The 19,652-nt window shown below is 48.3% G+C and overlaps 8 protein-coding genes across 8 annotated transcripts; 2 read left to right on the top strand and 6 right to left on the bottom strand.

Annotated features, from left to right (window-relative positions):
* Positions 1-342: 342 nt before the first annotated feature.
* Positions 343-6,930, top strand: FPRO_12780 (uncharacterized protein; the record flags this gene model as incomplete). The annotated part of the gene is made up of 2 exons (XM_031223333.1): positions 343-6,424; positions 6,482-6,930. 2 exons carry the CDS (start codon positions 343-345, stop codon positions 6,928-6,930), a joined length of 6,531 nt encoding a protein of 2,176 aa, XP_031088703.1.
* A 101-nt stretch (positions 6,931-7,031) lies between these two features.
* Positions 7,032-8,147, bottom strand: FPRO_12779 (fusarin C cluster-methyltransferase; the record flags this gene model as incomplete). The annotated part of the gene is made up of 2 exons (XM_031223332.1): positions 7,032-7,908; positions 7,957-8,147. The coding sequence occupies 2 exons, from the start codon at positions 8,145-8,147 to the stop codon at positions 7,032-7,034; spliced, it is 1,068 nt and encodes a 355-aa protein (XP_031088702.1).
* A 416-nt stretch (positions 8,148-8,563) lies between these two features.
* Positions 8,564-10,208, bottom strand: FPRO_12778 (fusarin C cluster-cytochrome P450; the record flags this gene model as incomplete). The annotated part of the gene is made up of 3 exons (XM_031223331.1): positions 8,564-9,860; positions 9,912-10,012; positions 10,062-10,208. The coding sequence occupies 3 exons, from the start codon at positions 10,206-10,208 to the stop codon at positions 8,564-8,566; spliced, it is 1,545 nt and encodes a 514-aa protein (XP_031088701.1).
* Positions 10,209-10,815: 607 nt separating this feature from the next.
* FPRO_12777 (fusarin C cluster-oxidoreductase) lies at positions 10,816-12,566 on the bottom strand (the record flags this gene model as incomplete). Its single annotated transcript, XM_031223330.1, has 8 exons — positions 10,816-11,099; positions 11,159-11,532; positions 11,580-11,795; positions 11,850-11,907; positions 11,955-11,969; positions 12,018-12,119; positions 12,172-12,226; positions 12,285-12,566. 8 exons carry the CDS (start codon positions 12,564-12,566, stop codon positions 10,816-10,818), a joined length of 1,386 nt encoding a protein of 461 aa, XP_031088700.1.
* A 370-nt stretch (positions 12,567-12,936) lies between these two features.
* FPRO_12776 (fusarin C cluster-transporter) lies at positions 12,937-14,604 on the bottom strand (the record flags this gene model as incomplete). The annotated part of the gene is made up of 1 exon (XM_031223329.1): positions 12,937-14,604. One exon carries the CDS (start codon positions 14,602-14,604, stop codon positions 12,937-12,939), a length of 1,668 nt encoding a protein of 555 aa, XP_031088699.1.
* A 1,109-nt stretch (positions 14,605-15,713) lies between these two features.
* On the bottom strand, positions 15,714-16,415 carry FPRO_12775 (fusarin C cluster-oxidoreductase; the record flags this gene model as incomplete). Its single annotated transcript, XM_031223328.1, has 1 exon — positions 15,714-16,415. One exon carries the CDS (start codon positions 16,413-16,415, stop codon positions 15,714-15,716), a length of 702 nt encoding a protein of 233 aa, XP_031088698.1.
* A 789-nt stretch (positions 16,416-17,204) lies between these two features.
* On the top strand, positions 17,205-18,524 carry FPRO_12774 (fusarin C cluster-peptidase; the record flags this gene model as incomplete). Its single annotated transcript, XM_031223327.1, has 2 exons — positions 17,205-17,979; positions 18,082-18,524. The coding sequence occupies 2 exons, from the start codon at positions 17,205-17,207 to the stop codon at positions 18,522-18,524; spliced, it is 1,218 nt and encodes a 405-aa protein (XP_031088697.1).
* Positions 18,525-18,768: 244 nt separating this feature from the next.
* Positions 18,769-19,464, bottom strand: FPRO_12773 (fusarin C cluster-translation Elongation factor; the record flags this gene model as incomplete). Its single annotated transcript, XM_031223326.1, has 2 exons — positions 18,769-19,377; positions 19,441-19,464. 2 exons carry the CDS (start codon positions 19,462-19,464, stop codon positions 18,769-18,771), a joined length of 633 nt encoding a protein of 210 aa, XP_031088696.1.
* Between the last annotated feature and the right edge of the window lie 188 nt (positions 19,465-19,652).

Here is a 19,652-nt window from a genome sequence, read left to right as displayed (position 1 = left end):
ATCTGCACCCTCTTGCATGGGTTGAAATGGATGGCGTACTGTATGTCGTGTTTGACTATCATTCGCTCTCGGTTACGGAACATGGCGTTCTGGCGGCTATTCGCTAGTATTTATTGCACCTGAGGAAGTAGGGCAATTGATGCATAGACGCTCATTGGATACCTGTATTGCTTTGGCACTATTCTAGTGCAAGAACGCCCATCACTTCAGAAAGCAACCGCAACGTCCATCCCCTGAATCGGTACAGGTGCTTCACTTCAAGCTTAACGACGAGGGAGTCTGCCTCTTAAATCATCGTTTAGAAGGCAGTAAGCAGCTTATATCTGGATCTATTTTGTCACGATGAGCTCCGAATGGGTTGTTCACTCATTCCACATCAACGTGGGAGCCGGAGACTCTGCCATCCACATCCGCGCAAAAGCAAGCTTCACTAAACCGCAAGCACCGCCCACATACGAATATGACCGAGTGGTTCTGATAGACGGCGGCGATGGCAACTGCGATGGCTGCACTCGTATACAGAAACTCCTTTCTGCACTTCCCTCTGTATACGAAAACAAGCCTGTGGCCCCGATGCTGCAGCTCGACGCCATTGTCGTTACACATTGGGATACGGATCATTGGGCGGGCATTTCACGTCTCATGATCAACAACCAAAGCAAAGATGGAAAGATTCCGTTTCTCAAGTCCAAGGATGAAGGACTTACGACAATATACGCCCCGGACGACAACTTCCCAAATGGCTGCAATTTCAAGGTGGAAAAGGGCAATCCCCCAACGATTACTATGGGCAAGTCGAAAAAATGTGCCAAATTTTACCATGGGAAGACCCTGATCGGGGCCGACTTCTTCGAGGATTTCGTACCTGGTAAGAAAAAACTGCCCGGGGGGGGAGCTAAAGGATTGTACTCTACCAAGGGGAGCGGGTATAAGAAACCAGCCATGTTCTGCGTGGCCTGCAATAACGTCACAATATTGAATCAGGTATCACTGATAGACTCGCCCATTACCATCACCAATATGCGGTCAATCGCAAATATCATCGTCTGGCCTGGGGGGAAGGTGTCACATTACTTCGCAGGGGATCTGAACCATGCCAACGAGTCTCATATTGCAGATTGGATCGGAGATGTGACAATCCCAAACATTAAACTTAGTCACCACGGCGCAAAGTCCTCTACACCCCTCAACATGTTGGTTCAGTATAAACCGACCAACGTGATCATATCAGCAGGTCACAAGCATGGCCATCCGAGTCCTGAGACTCTCTTGTACCTCGTTGGGTACTTCGATAGTCTGGCTAAAGATAAGCCCTCGCCAGATGTATCACGCTCTCTTTGGGTTACACAGTATCCTCACTGGATGACTATCGACGCCCACAATGACTATCTGATGTTCCATCGTTTCTCAACACAGCCTTTCTTTCAGATCCCATCAGGCCAGACTGGCAAAGCAGCCAAGATCTTCAAGTACCAGCAGCAGGTTGCACACTTTTTCAACCAAGGTGCATCCAAACTTCGAGACGATGCATGGACCGAGCTGCAACTTTGGGGTAAGAATTATGCGCGGAATAATACGGTCTCGCGGAGGAGAGCGTTCAATTTCATCGCCTCGAAGCTCTCGGAACGCTACAAGCAATTTTCCGAGATTGGAGCCAACACAGCGCCCGGCTTCTCAGCCGCCAGCACGGGCACCGCGAATCGTCCAGGGGACCAGGTCTGGTTCATCGGCGTCCTGCAAGCTTATCCCTTATCGAAACGTTTCAAACCGAATAACAGGGTTTACTATCTAAAACAATCCCAAAAGCTCATAATAGACCTCATTCCAGAAAGAGACGTCAAAGCAGGCCCGAAAAAGCGCAAGGCCGACGAGGTAAACGGAGACATCTCCTTGCGGACTGTGTCAAGGCAACCCACAAATCAAGCGGCAAATCCGCTTCCAAACCTCAAGAGGACTAAGATCACACGAAATGGCTCACAAATCTCTACAGGTTCGCTGTCTACGCTCGTTAGCGCTGCTGGGGGCAACGACACGGATGAAGAGGAAATTCTCTTTGAGGACCCGAAAATAGATCCGGGACAGATATCCAACAAGATAACTTGGGCTCTGTGTTGCAGTAGCTTCTTCGATAGCAACCCACTTTATATACCGCCATCCTTAACTCCACTGCCAGTCGGGCACGCCTGGGATTCATTCGTGGCTACACTCCCTCGTGGCATTATTGGGTTTGACACAACTGGTCCTCTGAGCACAGAGAAGCCCTTTATCCTCCCGGTTCATACCACTGACGATGCATGGCTCTCTTGGATGCGACTATGGGCAGGCGTCAAGTCGATCGTTGGCGTCTTTGATGAGGACCCCATTAAGAATTATGGCACGACCAACGGCATTCCGAGCAGTTTTCGATTGTCTCTACTCAACGGGGTGACATTCTCGACTCTGAACTTGAACAAAGCAGTAGGACTTGACCCCGAACGCAATATCGTTTCGAGACTAGGTACTTTCCCAGGCACGGGGATGATTGGATTTGGACTGTCACCGAACATAACAACATGGGAAGGCACTGGCTCCAACATCATGAAGACCTTAGACGATTACCTAGGCTGGGACTCATCAAACCTTGTCAACTCTTCTGAGTCATCCCTGGCAGGCCTGATCTTGAGATCCACTTGGCACCTCAGGCAGGAGGTTGGATCGCGAGGATCTGCCATATGGCATGTTCCGTATCTAGGAGATCTAACGGCCGTTAGATTGGAGTTTGAACTGGGTAACGTGGGGGATGATTTTACAAAGTCCTTCAATGAGATCCTTGGTAACTTGGGCATATCCGTCTCCCTCAAAGATTTGGGCATGACCTTTAAGTGGTACAGTTTAAGAGCGACAACTCAGGGGGACGAAAAAAGCCCTGAATTTGCTGTCCAAGGATTCGCGAGAATCTGGCTTCACTCTAAGCTGAAGCTCTCACTTAACGTCGATCCCCTTGAAATTGAGATTGATCTTCTTCGAGACGACGATGATCCGGCAATAACACTCCGCAGCGGACCAAAACTCTTGACGATTGACGGCATGATCGCCGAACTAAGAGACCTTATTAAGCTTCCCGAGGGTTCAGATGTCCGTGCGAATATACCGAGCGATTTCTTCCCTAGCATCGCCTTTCGGCGGGCCGTGTTGCCATACGACAGTACTGCCGCGTCATTCACGCCCAAGAGCCTGGCGCTGGAGTTCGAGGCTAGCTTTCATGCTACAGGGGACGACGACTCCCCTGTGTCTGCAAACATATGTATAGCATACCAAACTGGCCCTCCCCGTCAGCTGCGCTTTCAAGCGAGTCTGTGGACGCCTAACCTTACCCCTCTCGTTGAAGGATTGCCGTATCGGCTCCTCCCTGCCTATGAGGTCTGTGACGACTATGGACCACAACCCACAGCTGCTTCGTCGATTTCCCTTCTCAAGCTCATACCAGGGTTCGAAGTATCGCAACCTCCAGCTGGTATCCCAACAAATGTGACCGCGCTTGGCTTCGGATACGAGGACGGGACTGTGACTATCTGGGGAACGCTAGAGGACTGCACTCTTCCAGGTGATCGACTACCTACCATCTCGCTGGGTCAAATGTCAATCAACGGCACGTACGGCCCTGGAGGTAAGACTCTGGGCCTTCAATTGGCAGTTCAGATCTCTCCTCCGGACAATCTCATAGATATGGATTCCATGCTGGGACCGAGTCTTCTGACTGGCATCTTCTCTTACGATTCTAACCATGGTTGGGATATAGAAGCCGACGTGGCGGACCTCAGTCTCGCTCATATCTGGCAGTTCTTCGACTCATCTCAGCAAACGTCTCTGGTCAAAGTATTGGGTTCCATCATGGTGCGCAATTTGTCTATCAGGTATGCAATGCAAAAGAGCGGTTCGAACACCGTCTCCCAGCAAGCCACAGAGCTGAAGATCAAGGGAGATGTAGAGATTGGCCTGGGAGACGATGGATCGCGGCCTCCTCACTTGCTGTTCAAGTATAATTACCCTTTGGACGGTCGGTGGAATATGGATCTCAGTTTCGAAGAGACTGTTAGCCAGGACATCACCATTGAGAACCTTCTGGGTACTTTGAGTCCTAGTGATGGGTTATTGAAGAGCATAATTGACCTCGTCGGCGGCCTTGTTCTCGTTAGAAATGGCTCTCAATCGGGACTGACCATTCAAGTCAGTCCAGAACTGCAAGGCACCAACAAGAAGATTAATCTCCGGGCCAAATTGCATGTCGACCGATTCGTTTTCACATACTGCCAATATACTTCTACAGACGAGAAGAGTGTATTGAAGCGCTTCCTATTGATTTCGGTCAACCAGTTTGAGATACCTATGCCGAACATACCCGTTCTTAAGCAGTTCAAGAGCCCTTTCGACAGCCTTTACATTCTGTGGACGGATAGTGATATAAAGCAGAGCGATCTGACAGCATTGAATCCATCACTAGCAATAGCCATGGAAACTGATAATATTATGAGTGGTGAAGATGAGGAAGTCTTCAAGGCTGGTTTCCACACAGGCATCATGTCGGATAAAAAGGTCCTTCTGAACCACACCTTTGGGAAACAAACTAACGACAAGACTGCATCGAATGCCCAAGAAAATGCCTGGGTTAACCCTTCAGTATTGCCCCCTGAGAGGAAGGTCGACACAACTTCAAATACGTCGACTAAAAACTTCCAGAAGAGGCTCGGCCCCTTGACTATTTCTAACATTGGGCTGAAGTTCGAAAGTGGAAACATAGTTGTCGTGCTTGACGCAACACTGAAGGTTGGACCCGTTGAGATGCAGATCATGGATTTTGGACTCGGGCTCAAGCTCTCTGATCTTTCCAAAGACACGTTCAGCTTCATCCCCTCATTCTCCGGGTTTGGGTTGGCAATCGACTCTCCCCCGCTCGATCTTGCTGGCGCATTGATCAAGCGCGGGGACTTTTACATGGGCGGGGTGATTGCGGCGTTCAAGCCATATATCTTCCAGGCGGTTGGCGCATACGGGACCATCAAGAAAGGAGATGGCGCTGTGATCAAGACAACCTTCGTCATCTTGGCCTTGGGTGGGCCGTTATTGAACATCAATGGGATCGAGATATCTGACGTGACTGCGGGTTTTGGATACAACTCCGACATCAGATTTCCAGATCCTACTTCGGTATCTTTGTTTCCGCTGATCGCAATGGGCCAGCCACCAGCGCCACTTGATCCTCTGAAGATATTTACTGAACTTGCAGAGACAACATGGATCACACCCGTTGCAGACTCGTTCTGGGTGGGCGCTGGGGTCAGAGGATCTGCATTCAATATGCTTGACGCAAAGATCGCAGCCGTTTTAAAGATCCAAAATGGCACTCTCTCACATGTTGGAGTTTTTGCCGACTGTAAAGCGCAGATCCCTCAAAGCGGAGCCACGAAGCTCTTCGCTTCCGTCGAGCTTGGTATTACCGCGGTATTTAATCTGGTCAATGGATCTATGCTAGTCTATGGATCCCTTTCACCGAACTCATATGTGATCGACTCTTCGTGTCGTCTCACTGGAGGCTTTGCCGCCGGTACTTGGTTTGGTCCCTCGCTTTATGCTGGGGACTGGGTATTTGCTTTAGGAGGGTATCATCCCAAGTACACGCCGCCATCGTATTATCCTCAGGAGATCCCACGGATTGGTATCTCGTGGCAAGTTTCGGATCGAATATTTGTCAAGGCTGGTGCATATTTTGCAATTACACCAAAAGCGTGTATGGGAGGAGCTTCAATGCTCGCGACATGTGATGTCTGTGGCCTTCACGCCTCGTTCTCGGCCATGATTGACTTTCTCATGAACTTCGACCCTTTCCACTATGTCTTGGAAGTTTCTATCGACATCAGCGTCTCATGGAGCGGCTATGTCCTCTTCATCTGGGTGAGTTTCGGCTTTGATATTTCGGCCAGCTTGTACATGTGCGGGCCTCCAGTGTATGGCATATTCACCATAAAGGTCCCCATAAAGAACGTGACTGTGATGTTTGGCGACAGTAATGGACAAAATGCACCTGATAAGGTTTGTCTAGATACGTTTCGCAGTATGCTTCAGCAAAATGGGCAAGGCAACAAGGAGGAATTGAAGATATCGTGCGGATCAGGGTTGTCCTCAAAGGACGACACCACAGGTCACTGGACTGTGAGAGCCGGGACCTTTGCATTTGACGTGCGATCGAACATGGCAACCACACAGGCTTACTTGAATGGCACCGCTGTGGGAGCTGCTAACAAAGTCTATGCTAAACCCATGCAATTGACAGAGAGTAGCAATGGACTAAAGACCGATCTCATAATCACTGTCACAGACACAAGCAGTGATGATCAGTATCGATCAGATGTCATATCGGGAAACCTTCCCGCAGCATTGTGGTCACCGTGTGAGTCAGCAAAACGTACTTGTGGAGTATTTGCTAATCAATCGCGCCGGACAACAGATGATTCGACCAGAGATCCCAGTGTTTCCAATGCGGACAAGTCTGCTCTCCTCGATGGCTCAGCATCGACAATCTCGTCTACATATGGGTTGAGTGTCCGTACACCAAGACCTCATCTCTCCAAAGATGAGATTAAGCCTTTCAAGATAAGCAACGTAATCTTTCCCATCACACTCGAGACCGGAGCTATATCTGCTCCAGTTCCTTCCTGCCCAGTTCAAGATGGATCATGGGAAGGGAAAGAAGCGACAGGAGATACTGTTGCACAAAAGAGGAAGAATGTCCGAGGCATTTGGGGAAACGAGAATACGAAGCGCGAAGCATTTGCGAACGCATGGGTTGGAGCCATGGATTGGACAGAGTTCACGCCCATAACCCAGACTCCGACGCGATTAATTGATGGGTTTGATATTTTGGTACGAGGAACACCGCTTATCAATTGGGGGTAGACAAGTTGCGAAGGGATTGGACATTTATTATAGTAGATCAGATGAATGGAACGAACTGTGCTTTCGAGAGGTCTGCGAAACCTTGAACAATTGACTCTTAATTAAAGCCTCTCTAGTCGGATATATATAAAAGAACAAATAACTTCCTTATCCTTATAATCACGTATAAAAATCTCCTTAGTTCCAGTAACCCAATCTTGAAGCAAACCCTCCTCTTCCTGTTGGGTATAGCCCCCCTGAGATCCCACCTGAAGAGCCTTGGTAAAATATCCAGAGCAGACAGCCATCATCCAATCGATCACGATTTCTGCGTATTTGTGGCTTACCTCCTGACTGGCGTTCGACTGAATCTTGAGCTCATGAAAAGCCGGATGCATAACATCATCTTCGAAAAGATCATGAAGTTTCCAAGTCTGCGTGTACTCGTCTATAACCTTTTTCACATCGCTCAGTGTTCGATTGTAGGTCGGCACCCTAAAGGCTTGGGCGACAGATACCGGAATCTTGCCCTGTTGAACCATTTGGATCATGGCGTTACGACAGGCGTCAACGGGTCCGCTATAATTCTCATAACCAGCAGAGGCCTGACCGACGAAAGAGAGAATGAGGGATCCACCAGATACGATTTCTTGAGAGCGAAGCTTCAGAAAGGTTGCGAGATCAACATGAGCTTGCTGCTGGAGGAGCTCGGACTCATCTTGGCCATCCTCGGTAGGTTGGGGAACATAATCGAGATGATGGAGCGCAGCGAGAGAGAAACCGAGGTGCGCAGAATTTGGTGGAATGACTTGCTGATAGAAGCTGCGAGGGATCATACTAATGAACAAGGGATGGAGATGTTGGTTTCCAACTAGTCCGTCAGCCCACGCAGTGACGGTCTTGGACAGTGTACAAAAGTCGTTTTCCGGGCGGTCACTGAAAAGTAGTTCCAGTGATCGAGCAGGGATAGACTTCAAAATTGCCTCCATTGGTTCTAAACTAGAGAGCTATGAGTACATAGAGCCCAACGTCGAGGTGATAACTTACGAGTTATTCCCATGGGCTGATCCATATTCCACGATAGATACTCGAGTAGATTCGACCTTGGATATGGCCTCAGCTGCAGCCTGGAAAAGCGGCAGGGCTTTGAGCATGGCTTCATGTTGAAGGGCTGCATGTGAACTGTAAGCGCCGTTACCCTGCATGGGGACATTGTTGACATGTGACTTGTCTGCCATTCTGAACAGTGAATAAGAGGGAGGAAAGCTGAGGAGGAAAAGCTATACGTTGAACTCGATCAAGGAGGGGGCTCAGCGATTATATACTTCCATGCACCCAAGTCTGTCTGAAACGGACTAGCTCTATTCGATTACTAAGATTGGCTACATCTGCCTCAGAGCGAATATGACCTGCAAGCATTACATGAACATATAGTAAGCACCTGAGAAGAGGAAGATCCCCTTGTCTGACTATACTGCGTGATCAGTCGCTTCTCGCGCCTTGCACAGGCCATTGTTTAGTGCACATCTTCTATTCGTGTCCGTTTACATCGCTCCGTGACCTTCTTCGTCAGACGAAGAATAGCCAAGTCCGGCATCTAGAGCCTCTGTGGATCTCTCGCCGATTACTTCTTCATTTCAGATATTGCTATACATCAAAACCTCTTTTTCACCCGAACCTTGTAAGAGTCCGCCTCTAGCTGCTGCGCAATGCGGAACACGGTCGTCTCATCCTGGCCCGGGACATACTGGAAAGTGAATTTGCGCAGAAGAGTCGTTAGGGAAATATGCATCTCCTGAGAAGCGAAGTTCTTTCCTACACAGATTCTGCTCCCGGCAGAGAAAGGCCAGTAGGGCATAGTGGAGGTCTGATTCTGGGAGTAGATCTCGAGCCATCTCTCGGGTATGTACTTCTCGGGCTGCTCCCAGATGCTGCCGTCAAGATGAGCTTCTTGAGTGTTGGGGAAAACAGTAGTGCCTCGGGGAATCTTGTAGCCAAGAAGAGACTCTTGTTTGGATGCCTCGCGGGGACTTCCAGTCGCCTGCCCAGGAATCAGACGCATAGTCTCGTCGATACAGGCTTGGAGATAGGTCATGCCAGTTTGAGAGTAAGCACACTCGGTAACCCGGTCAGGCTCGCTGGGAGGATACCATTTGTCAACTTCTGCAATGAGCTTCGTCATCACTTCGGGGTGCTTCAGAAGCTGGATGACTGTAAAGAGCTCTGCGTTTGCAGTAGTCTCACTTCCAGCGGCTAGCAGAATTACACTCTCGTCTTGGACATCTGAGGTGCAGAACTCAGAGCCGGGAGAGTCATCACAGACATCGACGAGATGCTGCAGAAGGTCTTGGTACTTGACAGCTCCAGCCTCTTTGCGACGCTTGTCAACAATGTCAAATGTGAACTTCTCAATGTATGGATCTCGCTTGGGCAGGAAAGGGATGTATTTGATCCAACCGATGAGTTGCATCACGGCAGAGATCTTCATACCAGCTTTCAAGCGAGATGGCAGAGGGTGACTTCCATTCTCGACAACGTGGAAGCTACCACCAAAGGTAGTAACTCCAATGGTATCAATAGCCAACCCGTGGATAAAGTGCTGAAGATTGATAATAGTACTCTTGGAAGGGTTGTCGCAAAGTTTGTTGAGATGAGCAACACCAGCATCGACACAAGACTTCATGAGAGGCTCCAGACTACGGATATAGCGGATACCAAACATAGAAGACAGCATGCGCTTGCGTCTAGAGTAGGCCTTCTTCTCAGTAAAAGCGAGAAGCGTTGGACGATGGAAATCTTGTCTGAAATTCCCGTAGATGGCTTCGGACTTGGCCCAGTCTTCGCTCTGGATGATTCGCTTAATCTCCTTGGAGTCACCAATAGATACCATCCCAGGGGCAAGGACCACAATGGGGCCATATTTGCGATGAAGAGCACGAGCAAACTGATGGCTCAAGGCAATGTCAGAACCAATGTTGGGATACAAGATCCGGTTTACATACCTTTTCCCCTTGAATGTGGCAATCTCCAATGGCCAAGGGCTGAACTTGTTGATGAGAGGGCCAGGGATTGAGATGACAGGAGAAAACAGATTTCGAAGGAACTTAATTTGGTCAGTAGAAGATCTAATACCTGGTAAGACGCTGACTTACATCAAACACTCTTGGTACAATGATAAATAAGGCGATGAAAGCGCAGACAGTGTTGGTGACTGTCAGGTTCTCGAACACCTCAGACACCTTTTTCACCGAACCATCTGAGTTTAGACCCAAAAGATATTCAAGTGGCTTAGAGTCCATGACGAAATAAGTGCTGTACTGTATGTTGGTCTCTAGCCAAAGAGAAAATGGGGATTACAATAGCGACTGGAGGAGCGGGCGCACTATAAACTGCCGTCAACAGGAGCATCCAGTTTAGTGAGCGAGCACGAAACTTGTCACCGAGGCGGTTTTGCAAATTCCCCATCGTACAATAGAAGCAGGCCGTCTCATAGTCAGCTTCGGTAGCTCCCGGAACGAATAATGGCATAACTGACAGTTGCATGGATGAGCCCATACGGCGGATCAGGCCGTCCACCCGGAGGGTTACATGCAAACTGACTGTAGTTGCAGCAGGACCTATGCCCTTGACGGTTATGTGGGTAAAAGTATTTTACGAATGTCTATGTATGGATAAGGTTTGTGACGGCTAGATTAAACAAATAAGCTGATCAGTGCGCCGTGCCAATAGATGTGTGTCGGCGTAATCCTTCAAAGCTGCATAGTGTATATCCATACCATGAACCAACTATCAATACGCAATACGCTGCAACTGGGATGCAGGAAGGCGTAACATCCAATGCCATTACAGGCAGGGGTAGATTGAACAAGCATACCCCTCGCTGCAAGACTTGGGGGTGATTCTATCTCACTTGTACAGATACGTAGATTTTGTCTGACAGAACGACAACAACCCTGGTAGCCCATACTCAACACCTAATCCACTCTGCTTATGGCCTCCAAACGGCACATAAGGATCCGGCTGAGGCGGGCCGTTGATGTAGACATTACCGGCTTCTAACTTAGCGGCTACACGTCTAGCCGCTGAAACATCACTACTCCACACACTTGCGGCTAGCCCAGTGTCGCTATTATTGGCCAAAGATATGGCTTCATCGAGGGATGAAAACTTGATGCATGATACGATGGGGCCTATGGGAGCGTGTAAGTTGATGCAAAAATGACTCGAATTATCACATCTGGCCACGTACCAAAGTTTTCCTGTTGCACGACATCTGCATCCGGGGGCGGGTTCTTGAGAATAGTGGGCTGAATGAAGAATCCTTCGGCAGCCTCCGTCTTACCCAGCGATAGCAGCTCATAGCCCGTAGCATTTGCGTCTGAGAGGGCTCGTTTGAGCCTAACGAGCTGCATCTCATTCTGGATCGGTTCCATGCCAGAAGCTAGATCCTTTGAGGCTTCTGCGAGCTGAGCCACGGCTTCATCAAAGATGTCTTGGTGGATATACATGCGGCGTGTGGCAATGCATACTTGACCAGCGTTAAACCATAGACCTCCTGCTAATTGGGGAATAACAGCTTTAATGTTGACATCTGGCAAGATAATGGAGGCATTATTGCCAGCACTGTTTCACCAAGTTAGCAGTAAACGTTGCCAATCAGATACACTTACGTTTCGAGAGTTACTCTCTTCATTGTCTCAGCTGCATCTCTGAGGATCTGTTTCCCAGTAGTAGTAGACCCCGTAAAAGTGATCTTCTGGATTCGAGGATGCTTGACCAGCATGGGACCCAAATCATCGTGACCATGAAGTACCTGAAGAACTGACGGAGGAAACACTTGCTGAGCTAGTTCTACAAGCTTCAAACTCGAATATGGAGTGAAGGGGCTATATCAAGTCAGCGAAAGATAAGGAGAATAGTAGATCTGCTAGTTGGCGCACGATGGTTTAAGGATGACACAGTTTCCCGTAGCCAAAGCAGGTGCAATCTTTCCCAAAGCTTCTAGACATTAGCTTGATGCTGCTTGAGAAGAGTATTGGGATTACCGAGCATCAAGGGAACTGCCAAGCGTTAGCAAGTATTCCGACATTCTCCAGGGAGACACGTACAGTTCCAAGGGCAGATGGCAGCAACAACTCCGAAAGGCTCATGAGTAACAATTGATGTTTTCTTGTCGTCCTCCGTAACTTCTTCGGGAACTTCATACTTTGCTGTCCTAGTTAGCATCGCATGTGCCTACTGAGAAGGTCTGTTGAAACAAACAGGGATATCGTAGCCATTGCGCAGCGAAATACACTTCTATTGCTGCATTCCCAGCCTGGTGAGCTTCTGCATTAGCGTGCAACTGTCCTATGAGGTGAAAATATGCATCTCACTGTTCTTCCGCACTCAGTCGCGATCAATTGGCAAAATTCGTTAGCATGGACAAGGTAGAGATCAGCGAAGTTCTCCAGTAGCTCCGTGCGCTGCTTGTAGGTCTTTTCAGACCACGCGGGAAATGCTTCTTGTGCAGAGCGAACAGCTTCTTCAACGTCATTTCCGGTAGCGACAGGGGCGGGCCATAGAGAGGAACGATCCAGCGGATTTACGCCCGAGGTGGTTTCTCTAGCACTGCGAGGCTGGCCAGCAATGATGTTATAGAACGTATCGAAATTCATGATCAAAGACGTTTGCAAAAGGACTAGGTGTTCTGTTGAGTGGGAGATTGAGATCAAGGGGACACTGGGAATTTATAGCGCGACGGGCCTGTAGCGGAGCATGTTCAGCGCTTCGAACCACTGAAGAGCTCCTAACATGACGCCAGTTTTAGCGGTGCAGTGCCCTGTCATCGCGCAGGACTCAGGCGTGGGTTACGCAACTGTAAACAAAACTTCACCAACAACGCAAGGCAATAATGAGATCAAATATAGTAGATAAACATATTCAGAATTCAGAGAAATAGGTAATTGACTCAAATTATGGCATATAAATACAAAACTCAAAGTTATGGCCCTTTCGTACGAATTTCCTTCAGGGTCTTCAGCGTGCTCAGTCCCTCACAACGCCCTCCTCACTCGACATGTTATTCGAGTTGGGCTTCTCCTCCTTTAACCCAAACTCAGTATTGAGTTCATCACGCAATGTCAATGAGCGAACAAAGAAACAAAGAATAAAACCCAGAAGACAAAATGCAAGAGACACCTGCCAAACAACCTTAAGTCCCTCTAGATACACCTGAATAACTTGGGCCTTGAGCTCCGGATTGGGAGAGAGACTCTTGATGAAGTGCTGGGTCGCATGCTCGTATGCCCCTCCATCAACGAGAAGACTTTTGACTGTCGAGTCTGAGATCTTCGGAGCCGCATGATTGACATGATTATTGAAGACAGCAGCTGGGATAGCAACACCCCAGATCGATCCGAAGTTGCGGATGAATGTCCACGCACCAGTTGCAGTGGCGACGTCGGAATCAGGAAGACTGGCGAGGATGGGAGGCAGTGTCGAAGTAAACACTGTTCCAGTGCCGACACCAAACAAGATCTGGAAGCCGACCCAGCGCCCAGTTGAGGATTGGGCATCAAGCAAGGTAAAAAGGCTACAGGCAATTGACATGAGCACGAATCCGGTGAAGTGCCAAACACGATACTTTCCCGTCTTGGTGATGGTGATGCCAGCAACTACGCCAGCGGGAGCGCTTGTACAGGCAATGGGGAAGAGCATGACTGCTGAGCGTGTAGGGCTGGCCTCCTTGACAGCCTGGAAGTAAACTGGAAGAAAGTAGCAAATCCAGTACAGCAACAGGCTATGGATGAAGCTGATGACGAGCAATGTGGACGATGTCCGGTTGCTGAACAGTCTGAGAGGCATGGTGGGTTCTCTGAGCCACGGAGCGGCTTGGTACGCAAAGAAAGCAACCAGGGCAAGCAGGCCGATGACGAGAGGAACAATTGTTTGCCAGCCCGACCATGGATGTTCAGAGCCACCCCAGCTCAGTGCCAGAACGATGGATGTGACAGAGCCGATGAGAAGAACGCTGCCGCCCCAATCGATCCTGCTCATCTGCTCCTTGACGGTACCAGACGGTGGGCGAGACAGCTTGAGGAACAAGCCCAAAGCGACCAGAGAAACACCGGCGATTGGGAGATTGATGTAGAAGATCCATCGCCACGATATGTTCTGGGCAAAAGCACCTCCCATGATGGGCGCAACCACGGCGGCAATAGCCCAGACACCGCCAATGATGCCAGCGTACATGCCTCGTTCTCGAATGGAGACCATATCACAGACGACAATCTCACTCATGGTGAGAATGCCTCCTCCACCTATGCCTTGCACAGCGCGTCCACCAACCATCATGGCCGTGTTATGTGCGCCGCCACATAGTCCGCTACCGAGCGTGAAGATGCAAACAGCGATGAGGGTTAGACTGCGACGGCCATAAATGTTGGCGGCTTGAGCAAAGATGGGGATGGTGGCTGTTGAAGCCAGAAGATATGCATCGATGATCCATACGTAAAGAGACTCCGACCCAAGGTCAGCAGTGATAGTGGGTAGCGCTGTTGAGATGATGGAGGTGTCGAGGGCAGCGAGGAAAGTTGTCAAGGAAATAGCCACGAAGATAAGCCAGAATCGGGCACCTTTCTTGCTTGGTTCAGGCTGAGGATCAGAGGAGAGCGACTTTTCTGGTGCCGGCTGTGCATCTTTGACGGAGGCCATTTTGTCGGGCTGAGCCATTATCAGGGACTCATGAAACACGCAACAAACAAACAGCAATTCTGCTACGTAAAAGAGTAATTGGTTAGGGGAGAAAAGACAAATAGTGTTATAACTGATGCTGTTCTTTTTCCACTTGCGAATATTTGAAGACAGTAATAGCAGCTAACATCGTCCCAAGCACCGCCCGGGCCTGCCAAAAGATGGCACATTCATCGCGAAATCCTCCGTCGGACGGTTCCAGTGCAGTTTCCTGTACTCACTACGGTTTCTTCATTCACAGAGCCACAAAAGCAAACGCGCACACGGAAGCTTGCGTGTAACACCACAGCTGTACAGGATTCTCACCCATGTTTCTCACCTGCGTCTTTCAGGTCTGTAGGATTCAACTAGTAGCATGCGAGAGCAATCCTTTGTATTACGAAGCTCAGCGAGAGAATGATCAGGCGAGATGGCGAGGACTCCCGACATCTTGCCATGTCCAGGGTATGTAAAGCCTCCGATCTGACAGGCCGGCAATTTTAGACCTATCGAAATTACCGATCGTGCATGGATACGAATTTCCTAGAATGGTATGTTCTGGGTCTAATGCAACCTTAAATTCTCACGCTAGAGACTGCACTGCCCAACAACAGTACAGCCTCCAGTGATGCTTTGCATCGTAGCGCTTGTGATGTTCTTAACGACATGATTTAAATATAGAAGTTTATTACTTGAGCTGATTCTGATCTAGATTACTGTGGTAAGAACTGTATTAGCTGTTGATATAATTTCTCTGTGGTATATTTATTATAGAATTATTTATATCTTAATAATCGTTAAATAAGAACTTAACCAAGATTTAAATATTATAGCTATATATATAGTTAAAGGTAATTGTTCATTGGAATTTACCTATGAAATTACTTAACCTAAAGATTAAGTCCAGTTTTTGTATTAATGCTTTTGGGGCCTTTGTGTTATATGACGGAAGTCATGGAATAATATCATAACTCCAAGCGGAGACAATCATTCATTAGAACGTGACTTATTGACAAAGTATGAGTATATACTGCTATGGCTATGACTTATTCTTTATTCTAAAATGTCCAATCTGTATGGTGTACTGAATCTCAACTCTCGAGCGCTAAAGATCGGCAATCTGGAACCTTCTTTCTCCAGATGTTTGAAACCTTCTTCCTTTGTGATGTTCTGTATGTCATTGAAATTACATCGGCAATCTGTTGAGTGACATCTGGGTTGGTAGGCATGTGATGGCCCCCATTGAACTTGATAACTCTCCTAACACTCTGTTGCGTACAATGCTCTAACAGCACTTCACCTTCGCGAAGATAGGGATCTGTGAGTCCCAATATGTGTACGGTTGGTAGGCTGATATCAGGGGCATCAGGAATGAAGGGAGGAAACGTGCCACAGAAGAAGACACCAAACAGAGCGTCATGAGTAAAAGCCTCGCGCTGTTGTTCAAGCAAGATGCTTGCTGTGGCACGGGCTCCTTGTGAAAATCCAAGGATCCCAGCGAAGGGGCCGTATTGAAGCATGAAGGTCTTTATGTATGCAGTTGCATTGGTTTCTTCTTTCCTCTTCTCCTCTGGTAATAATGACTTGTCATCGCTGACCCAGCAGGAGTATGGACCAAAGTCCTCAAAGAAGGGGAGAACGCCAGGTCCCGGGGCGCTGTCTAGAGGGCCTTCCAGGAAGACAAGCTGGAACGTTTTGCGTAGGGCGGACTCTAGCTTGGAGAATTGTATACGCATGATCTGTGAAGAAGCACCGCCTCCATGAAGACAAAGTAGTCTTGGATGATGAACCATATTGCCGAGGGAGTGGTATTAAATGATGAGAGGAAAGGCTAAGGAATTTGCGGTGATACTTGAGAGAGTACTGAGATGAAGTTGAATCTGCATCGGGGAATATGAAGTCTGAGTCCCCGTTCCATCTGCCTAAATGTTAGGTCGTAGCTCGACCAAGCTGACTGCTTAGCAAATTCCAAGCCACAGGGCCTGATATAACCCAGTATTGCAAATTCGGAAATAAGTTTCAGAACCATCGTTTCAGAATAATCCTAAATCGAACCATGTCCATCAAACTCAATCTTCGGATGGCAGTTCCTAAGCCACCCTGGCCCATTGTCCCACTAGACCAGGTTCTGGTGCTTGTCCTCCTTTTTGCACCCCCCTCCCTCGGGTACTACCGTTTCTTGTTGGTTCATTGACTCAGTTGTAAGTTTGCTAGCGGGGCGGAAGGATCCGATGAGTGCCCATCTTGGCGAAACTAAGTAAGGCTGTGGCACAGACCCCAATAAGCCGCATCTCAGCCCATATTAGTAGTCTCGAAATGGGGACTTGAGCTGTATGGATCTCAATGAGATTCGGTAGTAGCCACGCCATAGGCGCTATTGTGTTTTGCTAATTTCGTCGCTGTGCCTCAAATTTCAAAAGTGATTCCTTCGTGTCCAGAGATGCCGCTTACAAGACGTGATAAAACGAGGATCATTTCCCTGTATGTTCTCTGCAGAATATAATCAGTCATATCATACAGACTTTCTCGGCATCTGAACTTTATTTACGACATTTGTTTCTGTTTCGAAACTATCTGCAATAATGCTTGCCATTGCAACTTTGCACGTTGCACTGCAGGTGTTCGGAGCTTTCAGCCCGAGTCATGCAGCCGCTGTCACTTTGGAACACCGTTCGGCTGGTAACAGTAACATTGCAGCAATCCCAGCCAAATGGGACGTCTACGGGTATCTCTTCAATGTTACAGTCGGTTCTCCACCACAAAACATTACCATGCTCAGCGACATGACGTGGATGGCTCCTTTTGTCCGATCGGGACGTTGTTTGTCACAATTCAATCCCGAGCTCTGCGTTGCTCAAGGCCAATCGTTCTTCAACGAACATGACTCAACGACCTTCGCAAATACTACCTTTGCACAAGCAACGTGGCCTGTCACTGCATTCGCGCCAAACTTTACCGTTGACTATGGAAGAGACAAGTTTTGCATTGGAGAAATCTGCAACAAAGACACTCTAATGCAGGTTTCCGACTTCCCCTACCCTGGCAGCGTTGTTCCTGTTATTCCCTTTGGAGGAATCTTTGGCCTAGCCCCCACACCAAAGGTCATCACTGCGACGTCAGAACCCGTCAACTTTCAAGCGTGGAAGAACGGCAAGATGGGACCTCTTGTTGGTTGGCATACGTGCGAGGTGCTCAAGTCAGCGGCAACCTGTCAGGGGGGCGATGCACAGCTAGTGTTTGGCGGTACGGATACTACAATGTACAGCGCCAAAGAACTCCAATCGTACGAGATACAGAACCCCGAATGGCTCAGTGATGCCTTTTACCCATCAACGCCACCTCGCAGCAACTATTGGAGTACGTCCTTGACAGGAATGTGGGTCAAGACTGATAAGCTGTCCAAGAACTATGCTGTTACATTCAAGGCTGTCAAGACTGCTAAGAGGACACCCCCACTAGCTGTCGTGGACGAAGGATCTGAGGGACTAGGGGCACCCCTGTCTCTGAACGGGTACAAGTACCTGGTCCGACACATCAAAAGTGCCAAACTTGCATCTAAGGCAATCATCCAGAACATTCAACAGCAGGGATCATCGGGCTACAACACGGCAAACCAGGATTGGTACACGGTTGCTTGTGATGATTTAGACGAATATCCCAATCTGGTATATCAACTCGACGGCCGGAAGAAGTACACGATTTCTGCAGCTGATTATGTAACCAAGCTGACAGACATACCTGGGTCTGTTTGCTATCTCAATGTCAATGTTTGGAAATATGGGCGCACGGAGAATGGAGACGCAAAGGTTGTCCTTCTAGGTAAGGCATTCCTCAAGAGGAAGTATCTTGTTCTCAACTTTGAAGAACGCTCGTTTGGCCTTGCACCTCTTCTTACGGGATGAAGTTCTTCATTATCGTGTTTTATCTAGTGCCTTGATTATTATCATTGTACATTATACCTGACTAGATATTGTTTCTGTTTTGAGTTATTTATATATATGTCTTAATATTCTAAGTAATGTTTCTCCAAACTTCAGTGGCATTCGCTTACACGCTTACTGGAATGCATCACAACGCAAGGCAGGACTATTCTTGGCATGTCTCTCAAAACTGAAGATATTCCTACACCAACATGCCGGATTGGCATCACTTAGCCCCAAGACGTCTCTTCTCGATAAAGTTAGGCTTCCCAAAAACCTCCTCAACTTCCTCGTTTTGAACAACCTTCAAGTACCAAGCGACAACATTAGGGTACTGCTGCCTCATGGGCTCATCAACTATGTGCATGAAAGCCCACAAGAGAGTAGAAGCACCAGTGAGATCAGCAAGCGTCAGTTTATCTCCAACAAGCAAGGTACCAGTGTTCAGGTGCTTCTCCAGTACCGATAAATCATATACCAGCTGGGCCAGTGCCTTTGTCTCGGTAGTTTCATCAAATGCACCCAACCCTACTCGCCACATAACAAGGTTAAGGACAGTAGGGTAGATCTCTTCAGCAAAGAAAGAAATCCATTGTCTGATCTTGGCGGAACTCATAGCGTCCTGGCCAAGCAGCTGACTTGCTTGAGGGCCTGACTGGGCGACATACTGGGCGATGGCGTCAGATTCCACGAGACAGAAGCCGTCAGGGCCCTCAAATGCTGGGACTTTTCCAGCTGGGAATTTCAAGAGAAACTCTGCTGACTTGTTGGTCACCCCGTGTTGATAAGCAGGAATCTCAAGGGTGATATTGTTGAGTTTTGCTGCAGCGAGGATCTGAGCAAAGAGTCAGTAGGCTAGACGAAAATGCAAAGTAGGTAATGCAAAAGACATGTTTACCTTGAAAACCCTCGCATTAGGCATATACGTGTAGAGAGTTCCAAACGAAGTCATTTTGTCCATCAATTTGATGTTCACGTTGTTGTTTCCTGAAGTCTATTGAGAACGGGGAACTACATAAGGACGGCTAATAAGCATCCTCTTGCAAATCCAATGATCGATCTTGAGAATCATCGGCAAACCTTGATCGTTCGGCTCCGATATTGCACTAT

Source organism: Fusarium proliferatum (assembly GCF_900067095.1).
Source record: "Fusarium proliferatum ET1 genome assembly, contig: FPRO_scaffold013, whole genome shotgun sequence".
In the NCBI taxonomy this organism is placed as follows: domain Eukaryota; kingdom Fungi; phylum Ascomycota; class Sordariomycetes; order Hypocreales; family Nectriaceae; genus Fusarium; species Fusarium proliferatum.
Note: the sequence above shows the minus strand (reverse complement) of the source record. Positions and strands in the feature narration are given on the sequence as shown.